Here is a 16685-nt window from a genome sequence, read left to right as displayed (position 1 = left end):
CGGCTAAAAATGCAATAAATTATGTTAAAAATTACAGGTAACATTTTTTTTCAAAAGAATACAGAATATGAAGTAATCAAACGCAAGAGAGGAAGAAGTAATCAGTTTAAGGTTTAAAATTGAACAATGAAATTACCCAAACAAAGCAAACTTAATCTGGTGTAGTACGTCTAGCTTGCATTCCTTTACTGAATTATTGTCTTCTTTCATAATCTTGTATTTAGTAATTTGGTTATTTTGAGTCTTAAATGGTTCATTAATTGCGAGGGTTGTCTCTAAGACCCATGGGGTGGTGAATTCCCCCCCCCCCCCACTAAGACCAATGGGGAGGGAAATTCCCCCCCCCCCCCCCCCATGCATATAATTACATAATTTCCCAGCTATCATTGAACTTCAAACACAATCTAAATCTAGCTATAAGCTAGACCCACAGACCCCCCCCCCTTTTACTTTTTTATTTCTTCCTTCTACTTCAATTTTTAGAGACAACCCTGATCAATTGCCATCAGTTCTACAAATATTATATACACACTAAATAATATTCCACTAAAGCATTTAAGAACTAAATCAAATATCTTTACTACAGGTACATGTATGTAAATGGTGTCCGTAATAGTCTCTACACTTGAGATTGTGACTAGTATGTTATTCCCTTCATGCAAATGAAATCATTTCTGACAAGAACTCCCAAAGAGAATGTTTTGTCTTGATTAGGATTTACCTGCCAATATTCTGATCACTCCCTCCTTTACATTTACATAACATAACGTAATTATCAATAGAGCACAGAATAATACACCATAACTAGTACGAGTGTCCTGGGCTGGCCACAAACTGGGAAAAATATTGAATTCTGATTTAGACAGTATAGAGACATAAACAGAATACAGCCATAAATCCATCAAGCCCAGACTCTTTTATTTTTGAAAACATACAATAACAGCACAGTCAAAAAAGCACCCCCCCCCCTCCTCCATAACAGAAAAACAAGAGTTGCATCTTTACTCATGCAGATATAAAGAATATCTCAGTAACAAAAAATTCACCGACAACTCAAATATTCCTTCAATCTTGCCAACAAAGCTTTAATTTTAACAATATAATGCACCCCTCAAAGATGACCAAGATGCACAAGGGGAAAAATCAAAATTACATTTCAATACATTTGTTTTTAATGCTCAGATGAAAGATGTATACACAGTCTAAGACTAGGAGCAGCATTGAAATAGTTAAAATGGTTCCAGTATCCTTGCTACAAAGTCATCTAAAGTGTATACCTGGGTGAAGCTTATTTATATTATATCTCCTCTGGCATAATTAGAGATGTCTGTTCCATTTAATGATAAATTGTTTAGTTTTCTGTGTGTTTCCACTGCGATTTCTCCAGCAATTGATAAAGCTCCCATCCTAATCTGAAAGTCAAGTGTGTTTCCTATTCTATCATAAACTGCAACCAAACCATCTTATAAACTGAAAAGGGCTGTTTACTTTGAAAAGTGTGTATTTAGCATGTGACATGAAGATACAGTATCATTGAGAATCACTTTTGTGGAGGTCACCTAGTGTCCTCCTACATCTTGGTAATAAATTGATGATCATGAATCTTTCCCAGGATCAAATACACTCCTCCCCCTTTTAAAAAAAAGTTACAAGATCACTTGCATTCACATTAATTCACATGACAATTGACATAGCAAATTATATAGTGCTTTCAATTATCACAACTATGTGCACATGCATTTGCCTTAAATGCAGAAATAAACAATTATGACTCAAAGTATAAAACCTATTCATTCTATTGTTGTTGTCTTAAGGAATATAATGTCAATTTTTATATACTTGTGGTCTTCATGATTACACAGAACTTGACCAATTAGGCCTATGGTAGTTTGAGTTAACCTTATATATAAAGCTTTCATCTCTGTGTGAGCAGAAATAAAGAAAGACTTTTTTGTTTCGTATTTACCATTTTGTGTTTAACAAGTTGAATGTTATCATTTTTTACGCCCATTGCATGAAGTACAGAAAAAAAAAATATAACACACAACAAATTTGAAACAAAGTGTGATGATGGAGTGAACATCATAGGTGTGCCTAAGTAACAGATTTACAAAAATGACAGCAACAAAAGAAGAGCCGATAGTGTCAACATTGAAAAATTAAGAGGGACAGTTACCACCATTAAACATATGCACAACATAACCATAAAGAGTATTCTAGTAATCACATGACCAACTTGTCCATCATAATTCCCCTATACCTGTCTCCAATCGATCAGCCTTGAATTGACCAGAGAGGCCAAGTACATCACTGCCATGGTGCATCAGTCGAGGCACTGGTTTTCTACTTTCTAGTTTCTATAGTCTTCAACACAGTCCATGAATAGTCCCCAATCAAATACAATTCACTTAAAAGGTACTTGGTACCGCAAAGACTTTGAGATTAACTAGTGCTGGTTCTTGTTTTCTACCCTAATCTACGATGGTATTCAACACAGTCCATGAACAGTCCCCAATTGGGAATACATACAATTCACTTATAATGTACTTGGTACTACAAATACTTTTATACTTTTAGATTAACTAGTACTGGTTCTTGTTTTCCACTCAAATCTATAATTTTCAACACAGTCCAGGAATAGTCCAAATTAATTACTGCACAATTCACTTAAAAGGTATATACTTAGTACATGTACTGCAAAGACTTTTAGATTAACTAGTACATGTACCAGCACTTGTTTTCTACTAAAGTATGTAGTTTTGAACACAGTCTATGAATAGTCTCCATCCAAATTCCATACAATTCAATCAAAAAGCAATTAGTACTTTTCAGATTTTCAGATTGTTTAAAGATACTGATAGTCACTTTTCTGCAAAAGTCCAACTGAATACTGTACACTTCACTGCAAAGACTTTCAGATGAAAAGATATAATGCCAATAATGTTTTTTTTGCAAAAGTCTAATAATGAATCCAAAAGTTAATGGAAGCATTAAACTTCTTCAGATTTCATTGGCATTTTACAGAAACACTGAAAGAGATACAAGAAATTTAAAACAAGCTTCAAATTTCCACCAAGGGCTTTATCCAGGAAACACAGCTTTGGCATTAAATCCCATACCAAAAGCTCAAAACAGAAAAATAATTCACTGACTCAACCCTTCCTTTCCATTACACAGAGAGTTTGTTGGTAAATTCCTGTAGGAAGAAAGGTACATGTATGATGTGATTCGGTCATTATCACTGCATGCTTCAGGATAAAGGCTACATTGATGGACAATATATCACAGGTTAATTACAGCCCTCTGATAGAGAGGACTAGCGATTGTGAACCATGTCCGATTCCTCCCAAAACAACTGCCTCATCAATGAAACTATATCAGACAGACACAACGAGGCCAGCTTGATCGAGGTTCATTCTTGATTGAAATGAAAAAAAAAACCCACCTCATACAACGAAATCTTAATTGACCATGTAGAAACAGTCGGTCTCTTACATGGTTTTCAATAATGCTTCCTTCCTTGTGATTTGTGGTTTAATAATAACAATACTTTTCATGTGCTGGACTACAACAACTTGAAGCTAATATACTCTTCGTTATGCAATATCGGGATTAAATTGAAGCAATAAATGACTCGTAAAAACAGTCTAAATTGGTTTCAGACACCATAACTGTAACAACGAGGCCCTTGTCATCATCCGCCGAAATAATTATATTTTCTATAAACAGGTACATTCTACAGTACATATGCTCTGTTCAATATGCATCAATAACTCGGGCAACTGACTTTTTGATATGTTTATGATGTAATATGATGGATTTTTCCAACATGATTGACTGCATGCAGCATTATTGCTTGTATCTTTCACTAAAGAAATGTATGAAATGTACTGTACAAAGATATTACCATGCTAGTACTTAAAAAAGCTGAACAAATTTTATATTTAAGAAGGCTCAATGGTTGTCTCCGTTTTTAGACTGTATTAATCTCCTTGAAAAGAAGAGCTCTATTATATAAAGATGCAGGAAAATTCTGAACTTTTAAAGCTAACATTTATGAAATTTTTCTTCACAAAATAAAAGTTAATAGCTAAAAAAATCATTTTTATAAATTTAAGGTAGATCTGATGGTTAATTTGTTGACCACACACAGCCCCCTTAATAAATGTCAATGAAAAGATGCACCATATGAAACTCATTTTAAAGGAAAAATCATTTTTCCAAGTGAATATGGAACAGGTGGCTCTTAAAAAAATTAACAATCTTGACTCAAAGCATGCATTTATCAATGCTTGGTATTAAATGGTTGCTATTTACTGTACTCAGGAATAACATGATACATGCACAGAATAAACTGAAAGGAAAAATATGTTCTACCAATTTATTTTTAATGTCCAATACGAAAAACAACTCTCGATCTTCTTAACATGTACTGTTATGGCTAAACCGAACTGCATGGGAATTGCAATGTTTTGCAAACCCTTCAGCCACATCAACACACTGCACTTCAGTGGATGGTATCGTGCAGAAATAGAAGACAATAAAAGTCAACAACAGTAGGCAGTGTGTTATCAAAAGTTTCTCCTTATTGCCAAAGAGAATAACAGTAAACTTACAGATGTACATCTATAATACATTTACAAATTCATTTTATGCATTAACAGGAGAATTCATTTCTGGACATGCATCCCACATTGCTTTACATGCAAAAATATAACCAGAAGAAATTGAATCTATTTTCAATATCAGAAATCTAAAGATCTGCATTACCTTAAACCTATAAAAAAAATATAAGTACATAGTATCCATTTACATGAAAATGACTTGTGACATTTAGAAAATTTCATTTCAACATCACATAAAAGAGAGTTACTAAAACATTGTGCCTGAGGAACTACGGATAATAGCTGTGGTTAAATGAGGGTGGGTTCTTGTTACAGAAATACAGGTAGATGGCTGAATTTTAACAGGAAGGTGAACGCCCCATTCAATCCTTATTTCACCTGAATCTCAGTCTGGAATTTCTCATGAATTCATACTCATGAGTCTGTTAAACTAATCAAATTAAATCATTAAGGGGAGTAAACCCAACCCAACCCTTAGTTACAAACAAATTCATTAAAGTATCATCTCAAAGATAAAGAAAAGGCGTATAGATGGCAGAAACAACAGTGCTTCTTGTCTGTATGACATGCATGCATGGCTTAGTATGTATACAGATCACAGAACCACTATAACTTTGACTGAACTCAGCGATATGATTTTGTAGAGCTGGTGTCTGAATATAATTCCAGAACTTAACTATCAATGTGCAAACATACACAGGAACTCTAAGCTATCCTGATGATTTTGACACATTGATGAATGGGGTCAGTTTGTAAGAACAAGAATTCATACTATACCACCACACAGCCTTTATCTGGACTGGAATAGTCATAATTGTTGTTAATCTCAATGGATATCGACCTCTGCAAAAACGGGTGTTAAAAATCTGATCATGCACTATATTACAATCACAAACATCAAAGTGATAATTGTTTTAATTACTTTAAACATGCATGCAGAAAACGTTAACGTTACTCTATAGTAGCTTAATGATCAATATATTATGAAATATCCTCTAAACTTATGTATGGGGTGATCAATCAAACATTTACATGCATTGTTTACGTTAATTCGCACGATAAAAATGACAAATTCCATCTCGAGAAAATTACGACTGAACAGGTGGTTTAATTGAATGATTGAACTGTACCTGTGGCAGAGGTAAAGTAAATTTCTTCTTCTTATTCATATCAGGTCTCAAACACAGACACACACACAACCAGAATCCAGTAAATTTACTCTCAACTTGTCTTAACACAATATTCCATCCTCCTCAATACAGAACAAAGCTTGCTTGTGTAAAACAATGAAGCAATTGCCTTTAATAGTACGTGGCTCCTCATCTAACATCCCTCAAAAAGATAACCATTGCAGCGCAACACACACATGATACAAATCCCCTTGATAAGTCCAACGCTCCAATTATTAATAAGTGATAAACCGATAGTCCCTGGGTTCCCCACTGTAGTCTTGTTCTTGCAGTGAGACCAGACCATAATCTGGACAGTAAAATGTCACTCGGCCCTTCTGCACACCAACACCACATAAAAATGTGACAACAATGTGTAATGACATTCCACCTTGTCTCTTATGAAAAAGAAATGTGAAATGTATATGTGTACATTATATTCATATACCACATTTTTTCCCCCTTAAAGATTTAAGAAATAAGATCCTGGGTGTATCGGGCCGGCAGGGGAGAATACATAGGGAAGTGTTTTATAGGTGATAATGAGATGGATGTAAATATGTGAACTTTTGTAGACACATCCTTAGGGATTGGACACACAATTTATTCAACAATCCTTTTAAAAGTGATACATTCTACATTTTATTGTTTGGCTATCAAAATGGTGTGGAAGTAATTTATGTTGATTAAGGAGTATACACATAAAGATTGAGGTACTCCGATAAAAAACAACTCTGGTATTGGTCAACTGGTAAATGGGAGTAAGTTTTACTAGTATATACCAGGAAAATATTGTGATTTTAATAACTGTTGAAATAATGACAGCAACAAATTAAGGATGTTCATGTAATACATGAAATTTATGGATTTTTTCATATCTTAATATGCATCTATTCCTGAATTACTCTATCTATATATATTCTTCAAGCACCATTAACACAATCATAATTCTATAACAATGAAAACTGCATGATTTACTATGGGTATTTATCAATCAATATCAAACATGATGCAGTGATGTTGCATCAAATAATATGCCATGTTTATTGAAAGGCATTAATAATAGCGGAATTATGTTTATGTTCATACAACATTTGAAAAAGATTTATATACATGTGTATAAATCTCTAAAATAACTCATTGAATTGCACTTTAGAGAACACAGAATCATTGTCAATGTTTAAATCCTGATACAATTGTGTTATAGAGTTCCCCCCTCAATGTAAACTTCCCCTCTATTTATACCTGTGTCAAGAAATTCAACACCTTCTTGACAACAAAAGAATTTAAACTAAAACTCCTTGAACTGATAGAAAACATTTATATCTACATCGAGTAAAATGCATTTTTCCGGTCTTCTTTAAGTTTCAACACAAGTTCTCAATTATTAACTATAAAAGCACTGGCTTCAAGAAAGAGTTTACTGCATGAAGCAATAAAGTGAAATCCTTCACAACCAAAATAAATAAAATACATATCAAATAAACAGAGAACATTACTTTTATCACAATAAACATGCTCTCTAGACAAGTTTAAGTTTGTATCAATTAAGACAAGAGTGAAAACGCTCTGTGAGTAAATGCATTTCTTCTTTGACCAAAAATGATTTTCTAATGTGATAAGACCAGGAGATAATTTCCTTTATTTCCTTGATCTTTGATTATAGGATTCAGCAAGAGATTAGAAAGGAAGAGAAATGTTATCTCATTCTTCCTGACTTTTCATAACCCCATGAAAACTACAGTTTTCTTTCAACTGCAACTAACAAAATTAAGTAAGCTACCATAGGAAAAAAAACCCCAAGATGAAGGGAATTCATTAATGTGAGGTGCAATGCTGTATATGTTAAGACTTTCTTCTTCTGTTCACATGAGGTGTGTATTGGACACCTCTCCGTGGCTCTTGGTTGGAGATGGCCCAGCCTGATATGTACCCATTAGTGTAAAAACATACAAAGAGTGTGAATCTGTCCATCAAACTGTTATAAAACAGGCCACCAAAACTAGATCACTGGGAACCGACATAACCCCTGCAGACATGTTACAATAACTCAGACATCAGACTGTCAATCAAGATCACATACAAAGGGAAATAATTCAATTACCAATACATGTATCCAATCACATCATTTGTTAATGAGGCCTCTTATTGTTATAGCAAAGAACCACAGGTATAATACTCCAGTTTTTATTCATGATATATTGCATAAGAAAGTATATTTCTTGAATGTACAGTTTCATTTCAATAAAATTTCATTGGTGTCAATTTTTAGAGAATCGTTGCAGTATTGTCTTAATTCTTTATCTTAATAAGTTGATATAACAAAATGTTTAAGACATGGTAAACAGTCTATTTACACGATTCAGAGATATATTCACTATGTGCAGTTTGATAGCAATAAAACAGATGCATGCCCATATGTTTTTACTAATCCACAGGCAACTAAGCAGAAAACTACAGATTTAAAACATGTGGCCCACAAAGTTCCCCTCCTAAGAAATATTTCAACTTTTCTAAGTAAGGAAAGTGGTCTAAGATGTTTAACATAATTAATAACATTCTAATAATTGTTTTCAGTGTTCGGTGCATAACATTCAGATACTAGATCATCTTGCTTATCTTTCTCCACATATTCCCCTTACTCAATCCCCTGAATCCCCATTAACAAAAGACAATTACGTTTTTTACTTTCATATATAGTGTCTAGAGTCATTTTACAACACATGATCTTGTAAAAGCCTGTTTAGGCCTATGATGTTAATTAATAACAGCCAAGCCTTCTGGGTTCAATATTCTTAAAAACGAGAGATATTTACAAATCTGTAACAACCAAACGTAACATTTTTATCTTAATCTGGAAGAAAAAATAAATAATGAGTATCGCGAGTACCACCCAACATAATTACTCCCACACTCACTTTTAATCAAAACATGGGTTAGGCAGTTGAATATATCGTCTGCAAAAGAAAACGAATCAACGTTACCAGAATGATATTCTCTCTCATTTGTAGAGCCACCGACTGTCGGATCTTCGCAGCCTCGCCCTGGCGGTGCAGGACCTGCCTGAATTTTCTCTCCGACATGTTTTATGTCACTTTCTGTCTTTTATTTTCATCTCGTCACGGAAGTCTACTTTCTCCGCCATGACATTTTTATTTCACAAGGGGCGCAACTCTTTCGATCTGATGAGTAATATCTGAACCCTAATCCGGATTAAGGTGGTTACTCTGATCAATCAATAGTATTTTGACACATTGAGATTTTTGTTTGTAAGATAAATCTTATTTAAATTCTTCTACTGGGTCATAATATGTTGGGCCATGGGTTGCATTAATGATCGAGAAATTTTGATAATTTTTACCAGAGACTGTTTTTACACGGTGATTTGGGAAAAAAAAGGGGGGGGGGGGGGGGCTTTGTGATCTGGATGTCATTTTATTTTTAATTTTTTATATGTACATGTACAATGATGGCTAAATATTAGGTATAAGAAAACGTTCTGTTTACAAAAAGTGGAAGAGGGGTGCTATTATCTAATGGAGTGGACCGAAAACTCTTGGTTTGCGAAGATGGGTGCTGTAGACTGTTATTTATTTAGACTATTTAGAAATTTAGTTAAGCCTTATTATAATTTCTAAAGTTTCTATTTCTGAAAAAGAATCAACAGGCACGTATCTAGCAAAACGAGGGCTAGCAAAAGAAAGGGGGTGTTAGCTCCGGCCACCACAACTTTTTCTGAAAACCGAAATTTTTTCATGTGATGGTTTTTTGGGCTGAGATTAATATAATGAAACTTCGCGAATTCGCCAATATTAGGCCTAAATATTTTAAAACCGAGGCTGAATGTGCACCCCCTCCCCCCTCCCACACTCCTCGATAAGGATTGTGATGATTGAGAAAATTTTTGTTTCCTTTTTTAATGTTTGGCTCGTCAGGATATTTCGGCAGGTCTCTCCCCACCCAACCCTATAAAAAAACGCAGCGCACCTTATCAGAATAGAGCTAGACTCACACTGAAGTTGAATTGCTTGAGCACGTTTCAAAAGACATCTTTTAAAATATCAATGTCACCAAAATTCACAGATAATAATAAAACATTGATAATTCCATTTTAATGATGGCTAAATAATCTAATAATTTGGCTAAAGAGTTTGTCAGATATGTATATTTTCATTATACATGTAATTATCGTAGATTAAATCATGTGAATTCATTGCGAAATAAAAGGAAACTATCATTAACGTGTGTGTGTGTTGGGTGTTGGGAGGGGGGGGGGGGGTAGCACAGGTTTACATCAGAATCAAGCGCCCTCTCACAAAACTTTCTTATGCTTACATGTAAATCTTCAAAATATAATTAAATTTTTCCATACGAAACCTAGTGATATCAATTTGATTTTTTTTTTAAATTTGACTTCAACATGTTTCGACTGCACCAATGCAGTACTTTTTAATGCAATGGAAGAAACCCATCAACACAATTAATTAAGAAAGTGCGGTCCTCACATTGACTAATAAAAATAAAAACACATAAAACAACTGCATCGCCTTACATATATTCATGTTTTTATGTATGACATAAAAATACAAGTATCTGAACGTCTTGACCATTCAAAGAACTGCATGAAGCGAAATGTATAAAAACGTTTTCAGTTAAAAAAAAAAAAAAAACCCACAACAAATCACTCATGCTCACAAATGTCTAATTACCCAAACAAGTTGCAAAAACATTACATTCACTGTCTTTGTTAAAGATTTCACTAATATTTTTCTAGCAGTCTATCGGTGGTTGGTACGTCACCCGTGTACCGCCAAAACACTCTCTTGACATGCGCGGGCATTTTAGTTTCTACGATTCGTTTGTTTGTGGTTCCGATAAAGTGACCACCCGTGGTCACGATTCCACAGTGGGTGGTTCCGTGGTTGCTAGGGAACGCCACGATGTCACCACGCATCGGAATGGACACGGAGTAGAAGCATCCACACGCGTGAATGACTTCTGATCGTCTGTTTCCCCATTCTGATGACGAGGCTGGCGAATATCCGCAAAACCTGAATCAGAAACAAAAAGAAGTGAAAATACTAGAACAATGTAAAAACCTTATCGTTAAATAGGCTTGCATAAAACTATTTAATTTGGTGTCTAGATATAATCAGAATTCGGAACTTTCATATTTATTTTCAATTTTATTTTTATTCATTGGTTCAATGAACAGTCATGTTATATTATACATAACTTAATAAAGATCCGCGCATTCATAATGAAAATACGACTGTTTGTTGTCAAATGATAATTTATATGGAAAAGACTTGTGAAGCTAATTTTAAATGTCTATACGCCTCAGTATATATGGTGTGTTGTTTTTTTTATTGATATTGATAAATAGTACAATTATACATGTATATTTACATCTACCAAGTATTATTTCCTTCGGAAACTTGTAGTTAATTCATAGCTCAATAGAAACAGCCATACTGAAATCTACAGCGGCTGAAAACTGACAAGAAACTGACAGGACCAAACTTGACACGCCAAGTTTATCGATTGGTCGAGACCTAGGAAAAATCACGGACTGCACGAAATAATGATGATGTCAGACTCAAAGTCTCACAGGAGACGATTTGGCTGTTTCCTTTAGCTTATGTACTAGATTGTCAGTAATATAGTGATTTTTGCTAACTTTTCATAATCAATTTATTAATCAGTTAAAAGGAAGATGTTAATATAAACAATAAAATGCTCTCTTTGATGATTCATGCGGGTTATGAAGGTAGCGATCATAACGCGGGTGTTGTATTTTTTCTGCAATGTCACTACCTTCATATCCCAAATGAATCACCAAAAAAGCATTTTATTGTTTAAATGAAATATGTGTAATTTACTCTCAATTCAGAATTTTTGAACTTCCTTGATTAATGAATGAATTAACATTTTAAACTTCTTGCATGCACAACCTTATAAGAATACAAACTTCTTTTTGCTATCTAACTAAATAGATAAAACAAAAACTATGGGACCGTTGCCTGAAATGAATCCATGCACTAATCCATAAAATCGACCATTTAGCACCAAACGAAGAAATAATTCTGCTATTGTTTCTCGAGTTATTATCATGTTATCATTCATAAACATTTAACACGATGAATCATCCACAAGAATTAAGGAATGAATTTGTTCTGTATCATTTTGATGGCCAGTTGACACATAGTCATCGTTACCATGGTTTCTGGCGGGGTGCTGTCAGCCCAGCCTCCGTGATGACGTCAAACACAAACATGGCGCACTTGTCCTTTTTCTTGGCCCCGTGGAGTTCACTGTCCTGGGACCACAGAAGGCTGCCGACATGACGCTTGGCGATGTTGAAGATTCGGAGGTTACTGGAAACTCGCTCAGTGACAATCAGGCCTCCAGCAAGCTGAGGGAAAACATTAATTGCTTAATTAAGATTGTTAATAAAGAACATGGACTTCAAAATTCTTTGAATTCTAAATCTTTGATGTAACAAAACCTCTGGAATGGATGATTACAGAATTCGAATGACTTTGTATACATGTATTTGCAAAAGTTAAGTCAAACTTTCTAAGGAGGCTCTTGAACTGGGTCCATTGTGATTAACGGAATGAAAGTGTGTTACTTTGTGGGGTTTTTTTTGGACGGAGCTGGAGGTATGACTGAATCAATTTATTGGTTTTTGTCGATTACAGTTTATTAAATGCTCTATGCTATGTTCGATAACTCTAGGTAATCTCAACATGTTTTTATTTGCAGTTTTACTTTGAATTAAGAAACACCACACAATTCGTCAATTGATATACTTTAGTTGCTGATTTTATGTCATCGTACTGAATTTAATAACTGCATATAAATACTAGCATTTTGTGCTATGTTTGATAACTGTAGGTATTCTTAACTTTTTTTTTTATTCTTCAAGGAATATATATGCAGTTTTACTTTGAATAAAGAAATACTATAGTAGCTGATTTTAGGTCATCGTACTGAATTTAGTAACAGCATAATAGCTATAATGGAATGGTCTCTAGGAAATTGTATCATTGCCACCCTTGGTTGACGAGGACAAACATATATACATGACCGTATGCTTATCATCTAATATATACTGTAACGCATGCACTAGAGAGTGCTATTGTTGTTAATAATAAATAAAATTAATATTACCAAAATTATTAAACAATGCCTCGTTACCAGAAGTAAATAACGATAGTTTACCAATATTGAAAAACAATGCATCTTTAGAAAATTGCACTCTCTCAAACTTACTCTGTATTCAGCCATGATTTAAACCACGCACTCTCTACCGGACGTTTTCTAGCTATCAACCGATCGAGTTAGTTTACAAAGGTTTTTATTCGATGAGAAAATCAATCTAAGGGAAAGTTAGTTAAATAACAGAGATAAAGAATTGTTTAAAGTGTCAAAGTTTTTGGACCCAGTTCAATTCATTTCTTTCAAACAGAATGTTTTCCGAAATATGACAAGACATGCTTTTGTACATTTACACAACATATCAAGGTAAAGAAAATTCTTTTATTATAATCCATGCTAAATCAACTCTTTAATTGTTCCAGTTGCGTTTCCGAGGGGGCTTTCCATTGTTAACTTAACCATACTGACTTCCTCTGAAATCAATGTATATAGAATGCACAGTAAAAAAAAAAATAATGAAGCTCCAATTTAAAGTTAAATTGAGTTGGAAAAACCATTTGCTTCAAACACAGAATGAACCATCAAATTGTTTTTCCTTATGTATTATTTTAATGATAGAATTCCAGAAATAAAAACGAGGAAAAAAAATATTTATCCTTCAAGGAAGGATCGAGCTATAGCTTTCCCGGCATACATGTATATATCAGATGTCACAGTACTCTTAGAATAATTCTGTTGAATAAATTTCGATACAATTACTTTTCATAGTTAGTCTGATTTCTAATTTACACTGGTTATAGTTACATACATGTATGTACAACATGCATACAATGTATATATTTATATTATCATTCGGATTCCCATGTTTCGTATCAAACAGTGGAAAATATGAACACCACATATAATAATGAATAATTAATAATAAATTCTGATTGTTGATTGTTTCGAGGGGGGAAAAAACCATATGCAGCAAAATAAAAATGTTGAAAAGAAACATTTGCTGTGTGTTCTTAGGGTTCTCTGATTTAAATATGTGGGAAAGCTTGTTAAAAAAAACCCTGACTTCCATATTCTCATTTAGATATTAAACTTCAAAATTCGTTGAAAGTTGTTTTGTGAATTTTGCAACATGCAACTCTCTGATCCTTTACAAACAGAAAAAGAACATACATATATCCCTTGATGATTCTATTATGAAATACTTATTGAGAAAAAAAATTATCTTGTGAAATGATGGGCTGCCTATATGCTACGTCTAAGTTACTCTATCATTCCATCGATATCTAAAAACATTTTTATATAGCCTATATATACGGTACATATCTGATTAAACGTGTTTATATGGTAAGATGCATGAATATAATATATATTTTTTTTACATATAGAAATTGTATATAAACTGGCTATCTGTATATAATTTAGGTTTTCTATATTATATATATATTTACATCAATCAAGTATGATTCCCCATGCGCGGAAAATCCAGAAAATTTTCCCCGGGGGGGGGGGGGGGGTCCGATGGTTATTTGAGTTTGCCGGGAGGTGGGGAGGGGGGGGGGGTCCGAGGCATATTTTTGGTAATTTTATAATGTAATTTAAAGAAATTTGAATATTACAGAGGGGTGTCCGGACCCCCCTAAACCCCCTACATCCGCGCATGTTCCATCTACTTCTTACGGAAACTTACGAGGGCTGTCCCAAAATAGCGTAGACAAGTGGCGTTATTCAGTTAATCGAAGACAAAGGAAGTTGAAATTTGTGCCACAAAGGGTTCAAGAAATTTGCATTCAAATAATGTTTTAAAATCAAATATTGTTTGAGATTAAATTAGTGAAAGGAAAGCATGTTAGATCAAAAATTCGACATGCAGCGCAAAGTAAAAAACAAAAAGGTAAAATTAAAATAATGAAATGAAAATTGCGAGGAAAAGTACTTTTCGAATGAATAAATTCAAATAAAACATACATTGATATTTGATAACAATTCTATTATTTACTTAGAAAATGTTTTGGCAATAACAAAACGTTTAAATATTTTATAGCACGTTTTGTGACAAGTTGAAAAGTTAACTCGTAATAAAATGACGATATCAGCGTATAAGGCGGCGCAGCAGTAACTGATACAATTTTGTAAAGACCATGTAATAAATCCCAAGCGGCTTTGGAGTAAATGAAATTAACAAAATCGATTAGAAATGCGTTTTGTGAATAAGTAGTTAAACAACATTAAAAATATTTGAACAAATATGATGACAATAAGGTGAAAAAAAAACCCGAACGATATCAATGGACGTCAAAATGCTGAACGACACATTTCGGCAAGACGGACGTTAGACAACAAGTAATACAGGGCAAGTTTGGAGCCGACAGATCGTTTGTACTTAGAAATTATTTTAAAAAAAAACTAAACTAAAATATATGTTGAATGTGCACTCAGGGTACATGTTCAAAGATAATATCTTTTTCTGAGACAATTTCGGAAATAAAACGTAGATGTTATCGTAAACGATGTGGAGGGTTTAGCAACAACGTAAAATTGGAAATTTTCGACGTCACACATTGCGCCGCCTGACAAAACTTGTTGTTACGAATTATTCATTTTCTCGAGAGATAAATAAAGTATAGATTTGATTTTTTCAGTATTGTTTGCCAAAGAGTCATTGAAGAATACATAGAAGTCTAATTAAATTACAGTGAACAGCTTTTAAATTATGTGTCCTGTCTACATTATTTTGGGACAACCCTCGTATATAGCCAATTCATAGCTCTATAGAAACAGCCAAACTGAAATCTACACGACCCGTTTATCCATTGGTCGAAATCTACAGCGACTGAAACTGACAGGACTGAAATCTACACGCCCTGTTTGTTGATTGGTTGTAACCTACAGCGACCCAAGAAAAATCACGGACTGCACGAAATAATCATGATCATGTGATGTCAGACTCAAAGTCTCACAGGAGCTAGAGGAATTGACCGTTTCTTTTAACTAACGTACTTAATATGTATATTACATGTACATGTATCAGTAATTTAGTGAATTTTACTCACATTTTATAATCAATTTATTAATTAGTTAAAAGGAAAATATAAATATAAACAATAAAAGGCTTTCTTTGATGATTTATGCGGGTTATGATGGTAGCGATCATTGAAAAAAAAAATTACATAATCTGCTTACGTGAGTTATGTGCTTTTTCTGCAATGTCGCCACCTTCATATCCCGAATGAATCACCAAAGAAAGCATTTTTTGTTTAAATATATACATGTTTTTGACCAGTATGTACATTTAATATTATATACCATAGATACGATTACAAAATCCATGTCCATACAAAATAATTTAAAATTTTTTTATCCGTACAAACAACTTTAAAAATTTCTTGGCTCATCAAAATAATTTTGATACTTTTCATAGTTTTCACACCGTTAGTCTGACTTGTAATTTACACTGGTTATACACTGAACCATTTCCTGCGCCACAAGTGGTACGGCCCTTGCCTCTGTTAAGATCCATTGTACTCCCCCATCTCAGAATGGGAAATTCCGCCGATACCGTAGCAATGAGTAAAACATCTTGCTGTTCTCACCAGATTGCAACGAGGTACATGCAGGGTAACCAACTATTTCTTATCGTATACTTATATCGTTGTTTCGCAATGAGAATTAAGATAAGGCGCTGTGATTCACAGCAGCTTTATGACTGTGTCATAATCTTTCTGATAAG

General features: G+C 33.8%; 2 protein-coding genes across 23 annotated transcripts in view; both read right to left on the bottom strand.

The window, feature by feature from the left end:
- LOC105339349 (dedicator of cytokinesis protein 9) overlaps positions 1-8970 on the bottom strand; it is a 50271-nt gene extending 41301 nt beyond the window's left edge. For 8 of the 21 annotated variants that reach the window (XR_010708605.1, XM_066069353.1, XM_066069339.1 and 5 more), the window contains exons 1-2: positions 5756-6194; positions 5403-5468 (exon numbers count right to left, since the gene is read on the bottom strand). Coding sequence is in view for 20 of the 21 variants with exons in the window: in XM_066069353.1 (XP_065925425.1) it covers positions 5403-5468; positions 5756-5794 (105 nt within the window). In the remaining variant the exon portion in view is untranslated. Of the gene's footprint in view, positions 1-2260; positions 2448-5402; positions 5469-5755; positions 6195-8778 lie in introns of those variants that run through there. The other 13 variants (XM_066069360.1, XM_066069342.1, XM_066069345.1 and 10 more) reach the window with 5 other exon arrangements.
- A 1373-nt stretch (positions 8971-10343) lies between these two features.
- LOC105339348 (uncharacterized) lies at positions 10344-16535 on the bottom strand. 2 transcript variants are annotated; one of them, XM_011444844.4, is made up of 3 exons: positions 13073-13222; positions 12013-12209; positions 10344-10845 (listed from the first exon to the last, which is right to left on the bottom strand). In XM_011444844.4, the coding sequence occupies exons 1-3, from the start codon at positions 13085-13087 to the stop codon at positions 10554-10556; spliced, it is 504 nt and encodes a 167-aa protein (XP_011443146.3). In that variant the 5' UTR covers positions 13088-13222; the 3' UTR covers positions 10344-10553. The 2 variants fall into 2 exon arrangements, with proteins under 2 accessions (XP_011443146.3, XP_065925435.1); XM_066069363.1 differs by lacking the exon at positions 13073-13222 and adding an exon at positions 16398-16535 and having other exon boundaries at positions 10345-10845.
- Positions 16536-16685: the final 150 nt, after the last annotated feature.

Source organism: Magallana gigas, chromosome 8 (genome assembly GCF_963853765.1).
Source record: "Magallana gigas chromosome 8, xbMagGiga1.1, whole genome shotgun sequence".
Taxonomy (NCBI): domain Eukaryota; kingdom Metazoa; phylum Mollusca; class Bivalvia; order Ostreida; family Ostreidae; genus Magallana; species Magallana gigas.
The sequence above is the reverse complement of the archived record's forward strand: the minus strand, read 5'-3'. Positions and strand labels throughout refer to the sequence as shown.

Bases quoted from the DNA above. Each gene is read 5' to 3' on its own strand.
- LOC105339348 (XM_066069363.1), bottom strand. From the start codon at position 16,475: ATGGATCTTAACAGAGGCAAGGGCCGTACCACTTGTGGCGCAGGAAAT. The intron at 12,210-16,397 runs GTCAGACTAACG...GTTTTCCCTCAG, and splicing joins ATAACCAGTGTAAATTACAA to CTTGCTGGAGGCCTGATTGT. The intron at 10,846-12,012 runs GTAACGATGACT...TTTCTGATTCAG, and splicing joins GCACCCCGCCAGAAACCATG to GTTTTGCGGATATTCGCCAG.